The sequence below is a fragment of the Macaca fascicularis genome, chromosome 1, assembly GCF_037993035.2.
Source record: "Macaca fascicularis isolate 582-1 chromosome 1, T2T-MFA8v1.1".
NCBI classification, from domain to species: domain Eukaryota; kingdom Metazoa; phylum Chordata; class Mammalia; order Primates; family Cercopithecidae; genus Macaca; species Macaca fascicularis.
In genome coordinates this window covers 232,597,045-232,618,400 of record NC_088375.1, presented here as the reverse complement: position 1 = coordinate 232,618,400, position 21,356 = coordinate 232,597,045, and the positions used below count along the sequence as shown (strand labels likewise).

Below are 21,356 nucleotides of genomic sequence, written 5' to 3'. Positions count from 1 at the left end.
TGGAATGCAGTGGCACAATCTTGGCTCACTTCAACCTCCGCCCCCTGGGGTCAAGCAGTTCTCATGCCTCAACCCCCCAAGTAGCTGGGATTACAGGCCCCTGACACCACACCCAGCTAATCTTTGTATTTTTAGTAGAGATGGGGTTTTGCTGTTGGCCAGGCTGGTCTCAAACTCCCGACCTCAAGTGATCCGCCTGCCTCAGCCTCTCAAAGTTCTGAGATTACAGGTGTGAGCCACCGCACCTGGCCCGAAACTGGCATTTTCATTGGGATTTGTTCAGTTTACACATTACCTGGGGAGAAACTGACATCCTTCTAGTGTTGGATCTTCCCGTTCAGGAACCCGGTTTACCTTTTCATTCACTCAAATCCTCTTTCCAGAGACTCTTGAAGTCTTCATGTCGTTTTTTTCACTTCCGTGTCTTATTATTATTATTATTATTAGAGATGGGGGTCTTGCTATGTTGCCTAGTCCAGTCTCAAACTCCTGGGCTCAAGCGATTCTCCCTCCTCAGCTTCCCAAAGTGCTGGGATTTCAGGCGTGAGCCATTGTGCCCGGCCACTTCCTTGTTTAATTTTGTCTTGAGTGTTTCGTCTCTTGTTTCTGTTATAAACGAGGTCTTTTTCTTCCCTCAGAGCATCCAGCGGCAGGCAGCTTGGTCTCTGCGTGGTAATTGTGGGCCCCAAGGCTGCTGAGTTCTCTCCTTGTAGTAAGTTTCAGGTGGTTTTCTGGGGCTTTGGATGCACAGGGTTGACATCTCCAGGTGGGGCAGCATCACCCGCCTCAGCCGCTGCACCCGGGTTGTGCTGCTTCTGTTCATCCTCCTCTCTGATGACAGTGGCCAGCACCTGCCTCACTGGGGTGACGTCGACAGCAGGCAGCCCTGTCCTATTTCTGACCACAGCTGGAACACTTTGCACTGGAAGGACAGTGCCATCCTCAAGGCAGAACCGAACCATTTACCCATCTCAGACAGGCAGCATTTGCCCTGGCATGGGCAAAGGGTGTTGGGAGGGCCACAGGGGAGAGGAGAGACAGGGCCTCTGCCTTCAGTCACCAAATTGGGTTCTGGAGCCCATAGAGGAGCTGCCCCTGCCTGAGCTGTTGGAGATGGGAATGGACCCTCCCAGTTCCTGGGCCCGTCATCTGGTCTCTGAGGACACCTTCTGCTGGCAAAGGCCCTGGCAATGATACAGCCTCTCAGCCCCAGCCACTGGGAGAAGGTTCTAGAAAGGCTGAGCAGCAGCGTGAAGCTAAGAGAAGATGACCGATAACTGCATACAGAGGTGTGACTTGTCGTGTTAAGGGACTTTCTATCCATTTCTATTTTGCTATCCAGAAAAAACACTGAAAGTTGTTCAAAGGCTTCCTCGCCATTTGTGGAGATCATTGTTAATGATTTTTGCTCCTTAGGGCCTCCCGGAGTGAATGGTGTCATCGTAATGTAGCTGCTGGTATTGAACCATCCTTAGATTCCTGGGGAAAACTGTGCCCTGTCTTAGTGTGTTACTTTGTTAATGTGCTTCTGAATTCAATTTGCTGATATTTTATTTAGGATTGTTTTTGTTGTTGATATTCATACTGTTTTAATTTAGAATATTTAGGACAGAGAGCTACTGCTCCAGTGATCAAGAGAGACACAGGATGGAAACACAACTTTTATCACCTACAGGCCTTGGGGATACGCAACCTGCTGGGAGTCCAGGGAGCATAAAGAGAGACAGGGACCCCTGGGCCAACCCTTTATTGCGTCCAGGGTGTTCTGCACACAGGTTTCCCATGGGAAGTTTTAACTGGTGGACTGAAAGCAAGCAGGCCTGAGGCCCGTGGGGCTGCGCTGTGACTGTGGGGGACTCCATGGTGGGGCCGCGCTGTGACTGTGGGGGGGCCGCGCTGTGACTGTGGGGGGACTCCGTGGTGGGGCCGTGCTGTGACTGTGGGGGGGCCGCGCTGTGACTGTGGGGGGACTCCGTGGTGGGGCCGCACTGTGACTGTGGGGGACTCCACGGTGGGGCCGCGCTGTGACTGTGGAGGGACTCCGTGGTGTGGCCGCGCTGTGACTGTGGGGGGACTCCACGGTGTGGCCGCGCTGTGACTGTGGGGGGACTCCACGGTGTGGCCGCGCTGTGACTGTGGGGGGACTCCACGGTGTGGCCGCGCTGTGACTGTGGGGGACTCCACGGTGGGGCCGCGCTGTGACTGTGGGGGACTCCATGGTGGGGCCGCGCTGTGACTGTGGAGGGACTCCGTGGTGTGGCCGCACTGTGACTGTGGAGGGACTCCGTGGTGTGGCCGCACTGTGACTGTGGGGGGACTCCGTGGTGTGGCCGCGCTGTGACTGGGGGGGGACTCCGTGGTGTGGCCGCGCTGTGACTGTGGAGGGACTCCGTGGTGTGGCCGCACTGTGACTGTGGGGGGACTCCATGGTGGGGCCGCGCTGTGACTGTGGGGGGACTCCGTGGTGTGGCCGTGCTGTGACTGTGGGGGGACTCCGTGGTGTGGCCGCGCTGTGACTGTGGGGGGACTCTGTGGTGTGGCCGCACTGTGACTGTGGGGGACTCCACGGTGGGGCCGCGCTGTGACTGTGGGGGGACTCCGTGGTGTGGCCGCGCTGTGACTGTGGGGGACTCCACGGTGTGGCCGCGCTGTGACTGTGGGGGGACTCCGTGGTGTGGCCGCACTGTGACTGGGGGGGCTCCATGGTGGGGCTGTGCTGTGACTGTGGGGCATGGCATCAGCGGGGCTGCAGGGAGGTCACTGGGGCCAGTTGCATAGGGCGGGTGTCTGGGTGGGCCAGCTGGAGGAATGGGAGGATGTGGAACTGGAAACTGTCAAGGTGACAGCCCTGCTTCTGGTGGGAGTAAGTCCAACTTAGATTCAGAATGGATGCCGAGGCGGCCTAAAATGATGAGAGTTCCCTGCACACTCTGCATCTGATCTCTAGCTTCCTTTTCCCGTGCAAGTTTCATTGGATTTTTAAATTTTCCTGATTTTTAAATTCCCAGGAACATTCTAAATCGCATTGGTATTACCTCTTGGTGGGATCCGTGTGTGATTGGTGGGCCTTGGGTGTCATGGAGGGCGGCTGCCTCGCTCTGCCCCGGCTTTCGTGATGTGAGCCTTACCCCTCCGAGGCGGGGTGTTCTCACCCAGTTCCACGGCTGCACCCTGCCTTGCCTTCTCCTCTGCTCAGCTTCACCCCAGGCCGTGTCTCCTGGCTCCGGGAAGGTGAGGGGCTGCCTCCCACGTGTCCTTTCGTGTTGCGGACACCCATGTTTGCCTTCCAGGGCTCGAGTGCATTTCCCGGGCATGTTCTGGCATTTTATCCTTGATGGAGAAATCCAAGGCCTGCCAGCATCCCCACCAGTAGATTTCTTTGGACAAAGTAAAATCCTTCTGTTGATTGAGCTTTACCGCCTTTCCTCATCTGCTGGTGTCTTCCTCAGAACTTTAATGTCCGTCCTGCTCTCCGAGTCAGGAATCTGATTTTCCAGCATGCCCTGTGTTGACGGTGCCGCGGCCACACCCGCCTCTGTGGCCCCTCTGCTTATCTCCTTCGTTCTCCTCTCCTGTTCCTTGAACTCAGGTGACCCCTGGCCTTCTCCCTCTGGGGGCAGCTCTGTCACCGCTATGGTGTCCGCTGTGAGGCAGGGACAGGACCTGAAAGTGGGGTTTCCAATTGAGGGTTCTGGGCCTGCCCAAGTCGTCTGATGTTGGGTCTGACAAGCCGGGAGCTGTGTGAGCCGGAGAACGTCCCCCAACCTGTCTATGCCTCGGCTTCCCCATCTGTAAAACGGCAAGGGCTGAAACTTACTTTCTGGTGATGCAGTCACGTGTGTTAACACAGAGGGACTTGGAGTGGCCCCTGACGTTTACTGAGGGCCACACCAGGGGTCAGCAAAGGTTGCCTTAAAGGGTCAGGCAGTAAATATTTCCACCTTTGTGGGCCGTGCGGCCTCTGTGGCAACTACGTGTTCTAGCACAGAAGCAGCCTCAGACACTGTGTGAAGGGATGCGTGTGGCTGCGTTCCACCAGAACTTTCTGTACACACATGGTGGCAGCTGGCCCGGACCCATCTGGTTACTTCTTGACTCTCAGAGCGGCGTCTCCTGTACCTCCGGTTCCTCCCTCTGAGCCAGCACTTCGCATTCCTGGAGAGGGTGGGGGGAGTGGGGAGAAGGGGCGGCAGCGAGGACGGGGCTCACCTCCTAGGAGGTTTTTGAGCTTCCCGGAGCCCCTGGCTGCCCCCGGGAGGTTTTGTGAGCTTCCAGCATCCCCCTGCAGCTGCCGTCCCTCCACTTCCCACGTCTGTTGGATGGTGCGGGTTCCAGGGCAGGGTCAGGGACTGGATCCGGCTGCAGTCGGCGTCTCGCCTAGTTCCTGAGAGCTGCACTTTGTCTTTGGTTGTTGATGAATCCATTTTCGCTGGCATACTTCATGTTTGCATATTTGATTAAGTATTGCGGACAGGCAGGTGCAGTGGTTTATACCTGTAATCCCAGCCCTTTGGGAGGCTGAGTCCAGAGGATCACTTGAGGCCAGGGATTCAAGACCAGCCTGGGAAATATCTCGAGATCCCGTCTCTATAAAAAATTTAAAAATTAGCTGACGGTGGTGGTGTGAGCCTGTGGTCCCAGCTCCTCACGAGGCCAAAGTGGGAGAATTGCCTGAGCCTGAGAGGTTGAGGCTGCAGTGAGCCATGATCACGCCACTGCGCTCCAGCCTGGGTGACAGAGCGAGATCCTGTCTCAAAAAAACATCTCTGAGGGCACGAGTCTCGTGCATCCCGCGTCCCGCCTCCCACCTGGGCTCTGGTTGCTCCTCTCCCCTTGCAAACATGGGAGGAGCATGGCTGCCAGGACAGGGAGGGGCATCCCCAGCCCAGATCAGGCCACGACATGGCGAGTGTGGCTACTGGTACACGGAGGGGCAGCCTGAGCCCCCACCAGGCCGTACTTCCCAGTGTCCCTTGGGGTCAGGACTGTGCGTGTCACCGAGGGACTAATGGGTGAAGCCACACACGCCCCGTGGCCTGGCCTTGCGCCCCTGCCTGAGAGCCTGTACGCAGGACGGTGCCTACGTGGATTACAGGTGCACACCACCAGCGTGAGGAGAGGAGTGGGCTCGGAGCTCGCTCAGCTGCGGTCCCAGGTGTTTTGTCAGCAGCCGGTTCAGCTTGCATCATGCCGAGTCGCCTTCAGAGTGAATTGACACCAGATTGTCCTGGTGGATTTTTTGCTCTGAAGAAATGTCAGAAGTAGCATTAAGGTTTTTCTGTAGACAAAAAAGCCCACCATCATTGCTGCTTGAGCAGTTGTAAATTAAATAAATTCCTTTCTCAGCAAGCTGCCTGGGTCCCAGGCCTGGGGCAGAGGGAAATGGCTCTCAGCGCCGTTCCCACGATGGGCTTTTCTCCGGAGAGGAAGAGGAAACGGCCTGCACCTCTCCCTCTCTGAGGGTTGAAACGTCCCCCAAATTATCTCAGCCTCCTGAGGCATCGTACTGATGCTTTTCTCTAGAGTTCACGTATTTCTTTATTTTCTCTGGAAATGGAGCTGGCTTTGTCCCTGTCCTATGGGCCGTGATAGCTTAAAGTCAGAATGAACCCACAGAGGCCATGGAGGCCCTTCCCAGGCACACGGCAGCAGCACTGTGGGGGTGAACGTGGCTCCTCTCACAGGGGACGGGCAGAAGGGACTAGCACCCTTTGGGGCGTGTAACTCCTGGTGGCAAAAAGTGTGCGGTGAAGTCACCCTAAGGGTTTTTGTGTTTTTTTGTATTTTTGTTCTATTCTTTGCGACGGAGTCTTGCTCTGTTGCCCAGGCTGGAGTGCAGTGGCGCAGTCTCAGCTCACTGCAGCCTCCACCTCCTGTGCTCAGGCGATTCTCCAGCCTCAGCCTCCCGAGTAGCTGGGATTACAGGTGCACACCACCAGCCCTGGGTAATTTTTGTATCTTTAGTAGAGACCGGGATTTCACCATGTTGGCCAGGATGGTCTTGAATTCCTAACCTCAGGTGGTCTGCTCCAGCCTTGGCCTCCCAGAATGCTGGGATTACAGGCGTGAGCCACCGCACCCAGGCGCTCTAAGGGTTTTGAATAAATCCTTTCTTAAAGCTTTCTGACCGGTGGCTCTTGTCTCCGCCCAGTCGTAGGCACTGGCCGCTGACATGCTGAGGACTCATGGCTGAGGCCTGGGCGCCCTGCTGCTCCAGGCCGCGCTGGGCCTCAGGCCGTCTGGGTGGCACTGGCCTGCGGGCTGGGCGGCAACCAGGGGGCACGGGCGGGCCTGGCTGCAGCCCACAGGCCGGGAGACAGGTGTACGACAGCCTCACTGGAAGGAAGGAACCCCTAATCGTGGCGCACACCGAAGCTGCCTCCTGGTGTAGCTGTGGACCAACTGTATATGACCATGCACATCTTGGCCATGCTTGCCCATATGTTAGATCTGATATCATTCGAAGGATCCTAACCGAGGTTTTTGGATGCAACATAGTCATGTTGATAGGTGTTACAGATGTAGATGATAAAATCATGAAAAAAGCCGATGAGCACTGTCCACAATAGCAAAGACTTGGAACCAACCCAGATGCCCATCAGTGATAGACTGGATGAAGAAAACGTGACACATGGAATACTATGCAGCCATAAAAAAGGATGGGTTCATGTCCCCTGCAGGCACACGGGCGAAGCTGGAAACCATCATTCTCAGCAAACTGACACAGGAACAAAAAAACAAACACTGCATGGTTCTCACTCATAAGTGGGAGTTGAACAATGAGAACACATGGACACGGGGAGGGGAACATCACACACCGGGACCTGTCGGGGGGTGGGGAGCTAGGGAGGGAGAGCATTAGGAGAAATACCTAATGTAGATGACGGGTTGATGGGTTCAGGAAACCTCCATGGCATATGTGTTTGCACTTCCTTAAAGTGTAATTTAAAGTATAATTTTTTAAAAAAGTAATTCTTTTTATCCAATGTAAAACTTTTTTTGAAGGTAAAATTAAAACTTTTATTTTTCTTCTTTACTTTTTTTATAATATAAAATTTATGATTTTAACAACAACAAAAAGCTTTCTGACCAGCTCTTAGGTCACGCGTGGGCTCCAGGGGTTGGCGGCCTTCATGCAGCTTCCTTCCCGTGAGGTTGACACTACTGAACGAGTCCCTCCGTGGATGCACTGAGGACGCTCCTGCACACCGAGGGCACCCTCAGAGCTGCTCTTTCTGTCATTGCCATTTTGTTTATAATACCGGGGATTGGCAAACTTTTTCTTGAAAGGCCCGAGAGTAAACATTTTTGGCTTTGCGGGCCACAGGGTCTCTGTTAGCAACTCCCTCCCCAGCTGCTCCCTTTCCCAGCCGCTCCCTTTCCCAGCTGCTCCCTTCTCCAGCCGCTCTCCAAAGGCACAGCTTGTTCTTCCGGATGCTGGACTGGCCAGGTGGACGGACTGGCCAGGTGGACGTCTCCAGCTCTGCACTCGGGGCCCAGGGCTCTTTTGATTTTTAGGAGTTTGTTTCCAATCAGAAACTTCGCAGATGATTTGCAGCCAGTTCACCTGCCCTGTGTAAACTGGCCCCTGTCCTCTCTGGCTTAATTCTGGGAGCTCGTGGAGGGCAGGAGCAGGGACAGGTGCCTTGAGGTGTAACAGTGGCGATGGTGTGGGAGCTTGCATGGGATCAAGGGAAACGGGCAGATTCGCCACACACGTCCCTCGTCCACTCTCTGCTCCACGAGGGGCAGCCAGGAGCAGCCACCGGTCCGAAGGAAATAAACAATTCAGGTGCCAGAGGAGCCACTGACCTAAAAACCCACAAGGTGCCCGCCACAGGGTATTTCTGGGAGATTGTGTGGGAATTTAATTTTGAAAATTGAGTCTCATGAAATGTAGGAAAGACCTTATTAGGAAGAGAAACCACGTGGCCCAGTCCCTGCGACAGGAAGGGCCTGCGTGGTCCTGATGACGTCCGCAGGTCTTTTAAAATCATACGATCACGTCTGCGAAACCAGGAGGCCACTTCCCGCCTGGCCTCACCCTGACCCCAGCTTGTCCCCTTGGAGGGCTGGCGGACTCCTCAGCCTCACAACGATGAAACCAGGCCTTAGGCCGCCCCACCCGGGGCCTGCGGTGCTGTCCCCATGCAAGAAACCGCCTCGCTCCAGCCCCCGGCAGATCCTGCCCCAGCCCCCTGCCCTGGTTCAAGCCACCTCCGCTCCCACCTGGTGACGAGCCACCTCCTTCATTCCGCGGCCACCCACACTTCCCAAGTCCACGCACAGTGGCCAAGAGCAAAGGCCGGTGAGGCCCCTGCGTGACTCCCTCCCCTGCCCACTTCACAAGCCGCCCTGCAGCCCATTCCCCCCAGCCCCTCTCTGCTGCCAGGGTGGTCCTGCTGCTCTTTGCTCTCCCCAGCCCCCAATGCCCCAGGCCTCTGCACGACTGAACCTCTGAGAGGGCTCAGACCCACGAAGGCTGCTTCTGTGGGGCTTCTGTCTAAGGAGGCCGTCGTCTGCCAAGGTGACTGCAGCCTCCGATGCCTCTCTCCCTGCAGGCTGTTCCTGGTCATTGAGTACGTCAATGGCGGGGACCTGATGTTCCACATGCAGAGGCAGAGGAAGCTCCCCGAGGAGCACGCCAGGTGGGTGCGCGCTGAGGGGGCTGGGTGGGTGCCCGTGGGGAGGGGTGGGTAAGTGTGGAGCGGGGGGCCTGGGTGGGTGCGCGTGTGGGGGGTGCGTGTGGGTGAGCGTGGCGGGGGCGGTGGGTGGGGTGAGCGCGGGGGGTGGGCTGGGTGGGTACGTGCGGGGGTGGGGGAGCCGGGTGGGTACGCGCGGGGGTGCGGAGGGGTGGGTGTGCGCGGGGGTGGGGGGGCCGGGTGGGTGTGCGCGGGGGTGGGGGGGCCGGGTGGGTGTGCGCGGGGGTGGAGGGGCCGGGTGGGTGTGCGCGGGGGTGGGGGGGCCGGGTGGGTACGCGCGGGGGTTGGGGGGCCGGGTGGGTGTGCGCGGAGGGGGCCAGGGACGTTCTCCAGGGGTCAGCCGGGCGCTCAAGGGAGCGAGGTCCAGGGAGGATGGCAGAGGGCACCACGACCCCCGCAGTGTGACGCCTTCCATAGTTGCTCCGGAATCATAACTTTCGGGAGGTCCCCTGAGTTATGGTGCCTCAGAACCGGTCCCCTGGGCTCCACCCCTGAAGCAGCAGGTGCCTGGTCTGAGCCTGGTCCGAGAGAGGGGAGGCCTGGGACTGTGCTGTCCTTGTGGTGGCTCTGCCGTGGTTCTGCTCTTCACCCTGTCAGTGGCACGGCGTGGCCAGCGTTCACTCAGCGTCAGAAGCGGAACGAGAATGGTCTCTTTCTAGAGTGAGCCGAGAGACTGCTTCCTGCCCCCCCTTTCGTGTCTCTATTTTTGGGCCTCCCCCAGCAGCCGTGGGGCCTCCAGGACCGTCTGGGGGCTTATTTCAGGTCCCTGGACCTTTCCTGTCTCCCGTAGTTTCTCTTTTCCTCACTTCCTTACCTAAGAAGGTTCCATGCAATTTTGTGAGTCACCTTAGATTCTTTCTGGCAATAGGACAGTAGGCAATAAATCTAGAACAGTGCACTCAGTTCCCACACGCTCTTGTTAAAAACCGTGGCAAGATACACACACACACAAGGTAGCGTTTTGGGGCATGGAGTTCAGTGGCACTGAAGGCCCCCCGTGCCACGCAGCCACCGCCGGCCCCCGTTCCCAAAGCACGCCGCTCTTCCCTGCTGAAGCTCAGTCTGTCGGACACTCCCTTCCTGTCCCCCGCCCCAGCCCCACGTCCTCGCCCCAGATGGGCATGTCCCACTTTCTGTACCTCTGATTCGAGGACTCTAGGGACCTCTTCGCAGTGGAATCACAGTGTGGGTCCTTTGGTGTCCTGGAGTCCTCAGGGTTCATCAGTGCTGTGGCCTGTCTCAGGATTGCCTTCCTTTTTCAGGCTGGATAATGCCCATCGGATGGAAGGGCCACACTTTGCTTCTCCGTCCATCCCTTGGGGGGCACTTGGGTAGCATCCGCATGTTGGCCGTGGTGAACATGGGTGTAAAGTAATCTCTTGAACACCCTGCTTGCGGTTCTTTGGGGTATAGGCCCAGAAACTGAATTGCTAACCACAAAGGAATTCCGTATTTCTTTTCTTTTTTTTTTTTTGATGGAGTCTCGCTCTGTCACCCAGGCTGGAGTGCAGGGGTGCGATCTCAGCTCACTGCAACCTCTGCCTCCCAGGTTCAAGTGATTCTCCTGCCTCAGCCTCCTGAGTAGCTGGGACTACAGGTGTATGCCACCACACCCAGCTAATTTTTTTTGTATATTTAGTAGAGACGGAGTTTCACCATATTGTCCAGGCTGGTCTTGAATTCCTGACCTCAGGAGGTGATTCGCCCGCCTTGGCCTCCCAAACTGCTGGGATTACAGGCGTGAGCTGCCCAGCCTGGCGCTGTGTTTAATTTTCGAGGACCTGCCGGACTGTCTTGCGCAGCAGCGGCGCTGTTCTGCACTCCTACCGCAACGTGCCAGGGCTCCAGTCTTTCCCGCGTGGAAGCCGTCGTGTTATTTGCCTGCTCCTCCCCGTGTGGAGGCTGCCACGTCGTTCTCTGTGTCTTTGACAGCAAGCCATCCTAAGGCGCATGGGGCGGTTTTCTGGAGCTTTCATTGCATTTCCCTCCCTGGCCCTGTGCACTGAACTTTCAAATCCTGGGCCTGGTTGTTGAGAGGACGCCTGGCCCGTGGTAGGGCAAACGGGAGCGTGCGGCCCCCAGGCTGGAGCTGTTGGTGCAGCCTCCGGCACAGGCCCTGTCCCCATGACAGCATCCCGCCCCCAGGTTCTACGCGGCCGAGATCTGCATCGCCCTCAACTTCCTACACGAGAGGGGGATCATCTACCGGGACCTGAAGCTGGACAACGTCCTCCTGGACGCGGACGGGCACATCAAGCTCACAGACTACGGCATGTGCAAGGTGCGTGCCTCGGGCCGCCTCCCCCGACCATCCCGCGTGTGCTTCTCAGGGCGCCTGTCCTGCGGGGTGGTGTCTACAAGAACCCTCTTGTGATAACTCTGCCCCCACAGGAAGGCCTGGGCCCTGGCGACACAACAAGCACTTTCTGCGGAACCCCGAACTACATCGCCCCCGAAATCCTGCGGGGAGAAGAGTACGGTGAGTGCCGCGGCCGTCCCCTCTCGGAGCACACGGGGCCAGAAACAGCCTCGCGCCTCGCCCAGCGGCGGGGGAGAGGTTTCGCTGACCATCTTCCACCCAAAAGCCACACACTCTTTCGCAGCCGGATGTCATCATCTGGTCTCAGCCCCTTCTTTGAATTCTTGAAAACCTCCCGTGTCCACTTGAGCAGCCCCTTGGGGAAGGGCACCGCACAGGATTCCTCCTGCCAAGGAGCCCCAGGGGCACAGGGAGGGGAAAGGCACAGAAAGCGGGGGTGGGACAGGGTGCGGCACCTGAGTCCCCGTGCTGCCCACGTGGCTGGGGAGAAGCAGGTGTCTGGGAGCACCAGGAGGTGCAGGAGCGTGTGGAGAGGACCCCACCGCCCCTGCGGCTGAGGGTGCCACACACACCGGAGTGTTTCTGCTCCTCTCCCGTCTCTGGGAGTGAAACATGGACATGGTGGGCATGCGTGTGCAGCCCTGTGTGCGTGTGTGCTGGTGTGTTGTGCTGAGTCTTTATGTTTTGGGCATCCGTGTATATTGTGTGCACACGCATACTGTGTTTGTACACACCCCATCCACTTTTGCATCCTGGTGTTTTGTTTGCTTTTTTTTTGAGACAGAGTCTCGCTCAGTCGCCCAGGCTGGAGTGCAGTGGTTCGGTCTCGGCTCACTGCAAGCTCCGCCTCCTGGTGTTCACGCCATTCTCCTGCCTTAGCCTCCCGAGTAGCTGGGACTACAGGCGCCCGCCACCACCCCTGGTTAATTTTTTGTATTTTTAGTAGAGACGGGGTTTCACTGTGTTAACCAGGATGGTCTCGATCTCCTGACCTCATGATCCACCCGTCTCAGCCTCCCAAAGTGCTGGGATTACAGGCGTGAGCCACCGCGCCCGGCCTCATGCTGGTGTTTTCAGTGAGGCATACACGAGTGTGCCTTCAGATGTTTTTACACATTTTTTTGCCATCAGAATGGGGGTGGGGCAGGAAGGGTGGGCAGGTCACTCACCCCTGGGATAACTGGGCTCCCCAGCTGCCGCGATGGAAGTCTCCGTGGCCAGAGAAGGACAGATAGCAGATTGGAGGACTGGAATCCATTCTAGAACCCAGCTCGGGATGGGGATTCTGGGGGGGACAGCGGCAGCGTCTCACCTCAGCAGGGAGCAGGGGGACTTCTGGGGACCCAGGGGCAGCTGCCGTCCTTGGGCAAAACTGCTCAGGGCCTCCCACCCCCATTCGCTGGAACACGTTCCCATCAGGTTGGCTACTTGAACATTTTTAAAAAACAAAATAGCCGGGCACGGTGGCTCAAGCCTGTAATTCCAGCACTTTGGGAGGCCGAGACGGGCGGATCACGAGGTCAGGAGATCGAGACCATCCTGGCTAACACAGTGAAACCCCGTCTCTACTAAAAAAATACCAAAAAAAACTAGCCGGGCGAGGTGGCGGGCACCTGTAGTCCCAGCTACTCGGGAGGCTGAGGCAGGAGAATGGCATAAACCCGGGAGACAGAGCTTGCAGTGAGCTGAGATCCGGCCACTGCACTCCAGCCTGGGCGACATAGCGAGACTCCGTCTCAAAAACAAAAAATAAAACAAAATGACTGTGGAAGAAAACCCGGGAGAGTCTTTCCGTTATTGCAGCAAAAGGGCTTCTTCAAGCTTAGATCTGTGAACGCAGAAACGAGAGAGGAGGGTCATCCACAGGATCCACCAGTGCCTCGTGCCTCTGTGGTCACAGGTGCCCTGGCAGGACTGACAGCCCAGAGACAGCCTGGAGACCTCCATAGCGTCAGGGACGGTGGCAGGGAGGCCGAGCTGCCAGGCGGAGCTGCTGGTTCTGTCTGGGAAGTGGAAGCCACAGAGGCCTGTGTGCCGCCCACTCGACCCTGGCTCTCACTCGTGTCAACTGGGCATGAAAACCAACCGCAGCCAGGTTCGCCCTGCTGCCGGCCCACGTGGCCCCACTGGGTGACAGCCGTGTGCTCTCCCCCAGGGTTCAGCGTGGACTGGTGGGCACTGGGCGTCCTCATGTTTGAGATGATGGCCGGGCGCTCCCCATTTGACATCATCACCGACAACCCGGACATGAACACAGAGGACTACCTTTTCCAAGGTGCGTGCCCCGCTGCACGTTCGTCCCCCTCACCTGCGTGACTGCCTTCCTTCCTTTTCAAAGGTGCAGGTGGAGGGGTCTGTGGGGGCCAGGAGCAGCAGTGCCACACAAAGCATACCAGGACCCTTTCCTCCTGGCCGGACCTTGTCCCACATGCCACTCCCCGGGCCGTGGGGTGGGGTGACCCCACCTGTGGGTCAGCAGGAAAGAGAACCTGTCCCGATTCAGCTCCAACTCCCTCCTGCCCTGGCCAGCAGCACATCCTGGAGCCCCAGCTATTGGCTGTACGGAGCTGAAAGCACAGCCCTCGCCCCCAAAACCCACAGCCATCATCATGGGCTCCTTCCCACCTGGAGGCCCCGGGACCTGCTTCTGGTCTGGAATTCAGTGCCGCGGGATGTGGGGGTCCGGGACCGTGGCTGTCTCCGCTGTGCCCTCTGGTGGCCAGTGTGCAGAGGCACCCGTGCATCTGCGATCTTGGGGCTGAGGAGGGGGAGCCGCTGGTTCACGCCCGTTCCCACAACACATGGCAGCACATGTAACTGGGAGGCCCAGGGAGGACCCGGCGGGACTTGGGGTTATAGATACTGCTGGGCTGTAGGAAGGGAGGGGGCTCCAGGGCCCCAAGTCTGAGCTCCCAAAGCTCCTGCTCAGAATAGGAGTCTGGGCGGCGCTGGGCAAATCGCACACACGCGGGGAAGTGCTCACCAGGCTCCGCCCTTGCAGTGATCCTGGAGAAGCCCATCCGGATCCCCCGGTTCCTGTCCGTCAAAGCCTCCCATGTTTTAAAAGGATTTTTAAATAAGGTACGTTTCTGGCCAGGCTGACAAACTCGTTTGTGGCCTCGGTGTTGGTGGGCAGAGGGCCAGTCACGGCTGTTGGCCATTTTTTCACGTCGGCTGCTATGTATCGGGTGTGTGGGCTGATTTTCCGCTTCAGTATTTGAGCTCTGTTCTGTGAGTCGTCCGTTTTTACTCACACCTAACAAAATGAGAATGTGTGCCCAAGGAAAACGGAACGAAGCCTAACATGGGGGAAGGAGCTTTCAGTAAAGGAAACGTCTGATTTCCACCCGCTGGGTCAGAGCATCCGGGGAGGGCTTGTCGGCACTAGGAGCAGCCACCAAGGAGAGCGGGTCCTGGGGCTTCCGGGATGGGGCTGACTTGTCCTTGTTTGAACTCTAACCTCCAGGACCCCAAAGAGAGGCTCGGCTGCCGGCCACAGACTGGATTTTCAGACATCAAGTCCCACGCGTTCTTCCGCAGCATAGACTGGGACTTGGTAAAGCATCACAAAGCCCATTTACACCCCCATCGCCATCCCAACCCCAAATCCACGCAACCCCCACCCCACCCCATCCGAACCCCAACCCAATATCCACCCAACCCCCACCCCAAACCCAACACCCCTACCCCAGCCCCCACCTCAACCCCAATATCCACCCCAACCCCAAATCCATCCAACCCCCACCCCTGCACCAACCCAACCCCCAGCCCAACTTCAACCCCAACCCTCAACCCACACCCCATCCCCAATATCCACCCCAACCCCACTCCAACCCCCACCCCTCCACCAACCCCCCCAACCCCACCCCCACCCCTCCACCAACCCAACCCCAACCCTCAACCCACACCCCAACCCCAATATCCACCCCAACCCCACTCCAACCCCCATCCCTCCACCAACCCAACCCCCAGCCCAACTTCAACCCCAACCCTCAACCCACACCCCAACCCCAGTATCCACCCCAACCCCACTCCAAACCCCCAACCCCAACCCTCAACCCACACCCCAACCCCAGTATCCACCCCAACCCCACTCCAAACCCCCAACCCCAACCCTCAACCCACACCCCAACCCCAGTATCCACCCCAACCCCACTCAAACCCCCCCAACCCCACCCCCACCCCTCCAACCCCCCACCAGTGGTGGACAGAGCTGGGGCTGCACGGGGCGGGCGGGCTGTGTGAGCTCACGCACCACCGGGCTGGGCTGGTCCTTGGCACGGCCCCACCTGTGTGGAGCCAAGGCTCCTGTCTCCCAGAAGGGTCAGCTGGGAATGGGGGGCCACCCCCAGGGCCCCGAGGAGGGATGGGGAGACACATTTCGTCCTCCGGAGCCAGGAGAGTGAGGGGCCGGGCAAGTTTGGCCCATGGCGCTTCCTGGCACCCTCCGACTGTGCTGGCTCGGTGTGGCCGGGAGCTAGTGGCGTGTGTGTCCTGGCCTGTGAGCACATTGGCTGTTGGTTCCACAGGGATCTGACAGTGGGGGCCATCCTAGAGCAGGGCGTTTGCTTTGGTTTTGTGGCTGGTTTTATCAGCAGTTACTGGACAGGACCAGCAGTGGCAGCGTTCACGGCTTCAGCTTTAGCGCCGGGTATTGAAGGAGAGTGAGTCTGTGGGCAGGGCCCGACGTACACTGGCTCGATTTAGGAATCTGATTTCGGTGGCGTGTGAGCAGGGCGCATTCAGTAAAAACTGCTTTGAGTTTTGACCATTCCCCAGCTGGCCATGTGAGGCCAGTACTCTCCGGTGATGAGGGCGGTGACCGAAGCCCCGGCGGGCCACGTGATCAGGAGGCGCCGGACGCCCCGAGGGGTCAGCGTACAGGCGGTTTTGCCAGACGGTGGGCTGGCGTGAGCATCTGGCAGGTTAAGGCAGGCGAGGCTGCACCGCTTGGTCGTGGGTTCTGTGGGAAGCGCACTCTCCACCCAGGATGTTTCCAGCACATGGCGGGTTTGTTGGGAGGTGACCCCATCTGAAGCTGAGGACCGTCTGTGAAATTTGTTTCCAGCTGTGTAAATGGTTGCAGAGCTATGGAAATAAAACCTTTCAAATATACTCTTGAGGAAGAAAGGCAGATTGGATAGCTCATTAAGTGCATTTCGGAGGAGGCCGAACTGAACCAGGAGAAAGCCCAGCTCTGAGGCAGCGGGCGCTCCCCTCCCCCACCCACCCGACTTCTCCAGGCAGCCTTGGCCAGCGCGGGGGTCACTCCCCGGCCCCTGTGGTCAGTGGGGCCTTGTCCACCCAACAAGTCACTTTCTAGTCAAAGGACTTGCTTTGCCTGTGCATGTGTGAGAGCGTGGGGGAAGGTGGAGTCAGGTGGTCGGAACGTGCCCGCACACAGCCCTTCCAGAGCCCAGCTGGGCTGCCGCCAAACTAGGACGGGGCCATCCTCTGTCGTGGGGTTGTCAGATGCACACACTTAGAAATGTTCTGAGCATAGGCACCTGCTACGGAATCAACTTCGCAAATTCTTCATTTAAATGTATGCCTCTGGGAGCATAAGGGAGAAGAGATCTGCCTTTGGTTCTGACTGTCGTCCTCAGGCCCAGGAGGCGGCTAGCGGTGGCGTCCCCTTTTCTCTGGCCCAGGCACCCCTGGCTTAGCGACGTTAGTGGTGGCGTTCCCCTGTCTATCTCAGGCACACCTGGCCTAGCTGGTGTTAGTGGTGGCATCCCCATCTCTGGCCCACAGAACGCCTCTGATCCACACACATACTCAGGTCCACGTGCCACACAGCTGAGCCTGTGGCAGGTGCTTAGTAGAATCACGTGAAGAGCCAACATCCCCGCTCCCAGCCTCCTCCCCTCACCCGTCTCAGCTGAGTCTCCACTGTGCCTTTCCCACCCTCTCTCTTCCACGCCCACCTTGGGCCCACCAGCACCGCGGGAGAGCCCAATGCTGGGTGCAGCCTCGATGCCATCCGGGCCCCTGATCTTGTCTCTCAACCACTCTTGCTTTACCGGGAGTGGACGGATGAGAACAGCTGGCTGCCTGCAGAGTGAGGCTCCTTCTCTTCGGAGCACTGTCTAATCTGAGTGTGAGTCCAACCCTGCCCCAGCCAGAACTCAAGGGGACCACGAGGCCACCCTTGGCCTCCAGCTGGGAGAGGTCTGCGTTCCTGCAGTGAGCACGCCAGGTGACCTCCGGCACACACGGGCTGTGGGCTCTCTCTTGGAAGGCAGTCAGCAGCCCTGGCTTCCCACCTGGGTCCCACCACTGCAGAATCACCCCCGTGACTGCCCACGCGAGCAGCTTCCCGTCACTCACTTCTTCCTGGCTGCTGCGGGCTGCGTTGTGACTTCCGCCACCGACCGCCTGAGAGGCCCGCAAAGGCCTTGCCACCAACCACCGGCTCTGCTTCTGCCACCGACCGCCTGAGAGGCCCACAAAGGCCTTGCCACCGACCGCTGGCTCTGCTTCTGCCACCGACCGCCGGCTCTGCCCCCGCCACCGACCGCCGGCTCTGCTTCTGCCATTTCCTTGCCGCCCATCAGCTCTTGGGGCTTTTAGGAAGAAGTGTGGCTGTTTGGGTCAGATGGCTTTAGCTGGCCTCAGCAGGGTTGGTGTGGGGTCACCACCACCTCCATGCAGTGCACCATGTGACCTCAGCAGAAGGAAGGTGCTCCCCCCATTCACCCAACGTCCACAACTCAGTGGTTTTGAGCAGGCCCAGAGTTATACGACATCACTGCAATCACTTTCATCACCCTGTACCCAGAGAAGACCTGAACCCACTCCAGCCTCTCCCCACGCCCTGCAGTGGCTGCTCCGCCAGGCTCTGTGGCTCTGCCTGGTCTGGACGTGTCATGGAAATGGTCATGGAAATGGACCTGGGCATGCCACGGCCTTTCGTGCCTGCCCTCTCCCCTCAGCATCGTCTCCACAAGGTGCACCCACGCAGTAGCACGTGGCGCTGCCTCCTTCCTGCGCTGAACCCCACTCACTGCGTCCACTGCCTGAAGACCGCACTGCTGCATCCACCCTCAGTGGACATAGGGTGGCCTCTACTTTCTGGCCATTGTGAATCGTGCTGCTGTGAACACCTGTGAACCCGCTTCTGTGTTCGTTCCTCTTGGGCAGGTGCTCAGGGCGCAGCTGCAGGTCTGGTGGTCTCGGTCTCGCCTTTCAAGGGGCGCCACCTGTTCCTGCAGCGGCTGCTTTCTGGTCCCTTTGGGGGCCCCCTAGGTGCTGTGCTGGACTTAGTTCCATGTGTTGTAGTGGGCAAAGCTTGAGAACAGCCCCTCGGAGGGTGTCAGCTCCATGTGGGAGCGGGGCACGCATGAGGCCCCGGGCCCCACCTGTGGACTCAGGGTCTCTTTCACGGACTGCGGGGAAGGCGGTGGGAGCAGCAGGGTGGATGGTGAAAGGACACAGTGCCCACCCCCCGAGGGTCCGAGGGTAGAGCTGGAACAGGGTCACAGTCACCCCAGAGCCGCCCCAGCCCCTCCTGGCCTGCCCCCAGCTGAACCAGCACCGCTCGGGCAGTTGCTGCCATTGGGGTGTGGCTCTGGGGCCCAGCACCAGGTCCCCAACCCTGCTTTCCTCCTGGAGCCCGGCCCCTCTGCACGCTGCCCTGGAGAAGAGAGGCGGTGTGTGCCAAGGGCCCCGCCAGCAGGGCAGATCCACCTTCCTTGCCCCTGCACCGGGAGGTGGCGCTCATCTTGTCGGGAGCTCCCATGGGTCGTGTCCAGACGCCACCCTCCACCAGTCCAGGCGCATCCTCAGGCTCCTATATCCTGAGTCCTCCAGTTCGGCTGTGGGAGCAAAGGCCGTGGGGAAGTTGCTGGGCCTGTCCCGGGTGAGCTTTGAGTGACAGACAGGCTCATTCTGAAGGAACTGGGCCCGGACAGCATGTCTTGGCCTGCTGACTGGGGCTGCCACTCTAAGAGGGTCCCCATCCCTGCAGGACCCCTGGTACTTAGCGCATCACAAAGCCCGAGTATTTGTGGATCACGTGACGTGTTCTTGTGCGTATCAGGAGTCTGGGATTTGAAGTGATGGATTTCCCAGTGTGGTCCCAGCTCCCCACTGATGTGAACGGGGTGGCGGGTTAACAGCTGAGCCACCACCTGCTGCCCAACCCCATGCGTCCCCCACAGCCGGGCGGTGCTGCGTTAACTCATCTCCCCCTGGATGGAAACGTTCGCGTGGTGACAGCCTTTTCTCTTGAGAGTCATTTGCTGCCCACGTTGCTGGAGATTCTGCCTCAGGGCCAGGAGCAGTTTGCTCCTCCCACCCCCATCACGTCCATGACGTGGGCCCGGGGCTGCCGGTGGGAGGCTGCCGGGAGGAGCGAGGACTCTGACGTCCATGACGTGGGCCTGGGGCTGACAGTGGGAGGCTCCCGGGAGGAGCGAGGACTCTGATGTCCATGGCGTGGGCCTGGGGCTGCCGGTGGGAGGCTGCTGGGAGGAGCGAGGACTCTGACGTCCATGCCGGTGGGAGGCTCCCGGGAGGAGCGAGGACTCTGATGCTTCGTGTCGTGGGAGCCTCAGGACTGCCCCACGCGCGACAGGCACGTTCCTAGGAGCTCGGCGGGAGGAACCCGGCCACGTCGTGTGCTGCGCAAGGAGCCGGTGGCAGGGGAGGGGAAAACGGAAAGACACAGAAGAGGGCAGGTGACAAGAGGCCCACAGAGAGATGGCCTGTGTCTGGGCGGGGGGTGGGAATGGGCGGGAGGCAGTTGTGGGAGATGTGGGGCAGTGGAGGCCGTCAGAAGTGGGGATCACAGCTGTGACCTCATGGAGAGGGACAGGCCCCACAGCTGGGTTGGTGTCGGCCCCACTACCCAGGGCCAACCTGTGTGGCTGTAAAACTCCCAAGCCTGGAGTGTGTAGAAGGCAGCAGTGCCCTGGCCTGGCCACCCATGAACCCCTCTGTCCACCCCATGCTGCGTGGCACAGGGCAGGCGTGGGGCCTCCAGCTGGAGCCTTGAGTGGTGGAACCTTGGTGGGGCTTTAAGGCCGACCTGTGTGTTTATGAAAATGCGTGGGGACCGGCTGCAGACACACAGACAACTCGGATGCACGGATGCGTGGATGACATGGACACCTAGATGTGAATGACATGGACACCTAGATGACGTGGACGCCCGGACGACATGGACACCTAGACAACGTGGACGCACACACGACGTGGACACCTAGACGACGTGGACGCACGCACGACGTGGACACCTAGACGACGTGGACGCACGGACGACATGGACACCTAGATGACGTGGACGCACGGACGACGTGGACACCTAGACGACGTGGACACCCAGACGACGTGGACACCTAGATGACGTGGACACATGGATGATATAGACGCATGGATGATGTGGATACTTAGATGACGTGGACACTTAGATGACGTGGACGCACAGACGACGTGGACACACGGATGACGTGGACACAGATGATGTGGACACACGGATGACATGGATGCACAGATGATGTGGACACACGAACAACTCAGATCCACAGACAACGTGGACGCACAGATGACGCGGACGCACAGATGACTCCAACGCACGGATGACTCGGACGCACAGGTGACTCGGATGCTCGGATGACCGCTGCTATGCCGCCACCCCAGGGCTCTCTGGGCGTTTCCTGTGATTTGCTCACCAGGAGCCTGGGAGTCCCATGCTGCCCCTGGGGCACTGCCTCCTGGGCCCGGCCCTGCATCCAGTGGCAGCCCAGGTGCTCACCAGTCATCACCCCAACAGTGCCGGGTGGTCTCAGGGACCTCCCCCCATCATTGCCAAACTGACTCCGGGATGTTTCTGTGTGGCCAAAGCAGACCCCAGCATGCTGTCCCCTTGGACGCCTCCAGGCCCTACCCAGCACATGCAGGGCTCATCCATCCTGTGCCTGACCATGCTCTGCCACACAGGCCTTCGCCCAGCCCCCTAGCCCTGCTGCTGCTCCCCGCCCCACCCCTGCCACCTCCTCCAGGCCACCAGCATCCTGCCTGGCCCTATGGAGAGCAGTGTCCTCCTGTGTCCAAAAGTGTCTTTCTCCTCAGCCCCTTCACTTAGGCCTCATGGGGCCCCTCTGTGGCCCCCAGCACACAAGGTATGTGCCCACTATGGGGCCTTTCCATGGCTGTGCCCTCCCCAGGCTCCAGCCCTCAGCTCCCTCAGGCTGTTTCTCAGATGTCCCTTCAGAACTGGAGCCCTTGGGCCCCCAGCCCCATTGACACAGAGCAAGCCCCCTGTTGTATCTCAGGTCACTGTGGTTGCAGCCACAGGGGCAGCACCTGTTATTGCCACAGTGTCCAACCTG

The 21,356-nt window shown here is 59.0% G+C and overlaps 1 protein-coding gene across 12 annotated transcripts in view; it reads left to right on the top strand.

The window, feature by feature from the left end:
- The window catches only part of PRKCZ (protein kinase C zeta), a 144,757-nt gene that overhangs the window by 119,480 nt on the left and 3,921 nt on the right, over positions 1-21,356 (top strand). For all 12 annotated transcript variants that reach the window (XM_045382031.2, XM_045382051.2, XM_045382046.3 and 9 more), the window contains 6 exons: positions 8,562-8,648; positions 10,848-10,983; positions 11,094-11,181; positions 13,178-13,297; positions 14,024-14,103; positions 14,489-14,578. In XM_045382031.2, the coding sequence (XP_045237966.1) occupies positions 8,562-8,648; positions 10,848-10,983; positions 11,094-11,181; positions 13,178-13,297; positions 14,024-14,103; positions 14,489-14,578 (601 nt within the window). The remainder of the gene's footprint in view (positions 1-8,561; positions 8,649-10,847; positions 10,984-11,093; positions 11,182-13,177; positions 13,298-14,023; positions 14,104-14,488; positions 14,579-21,356) is intronic.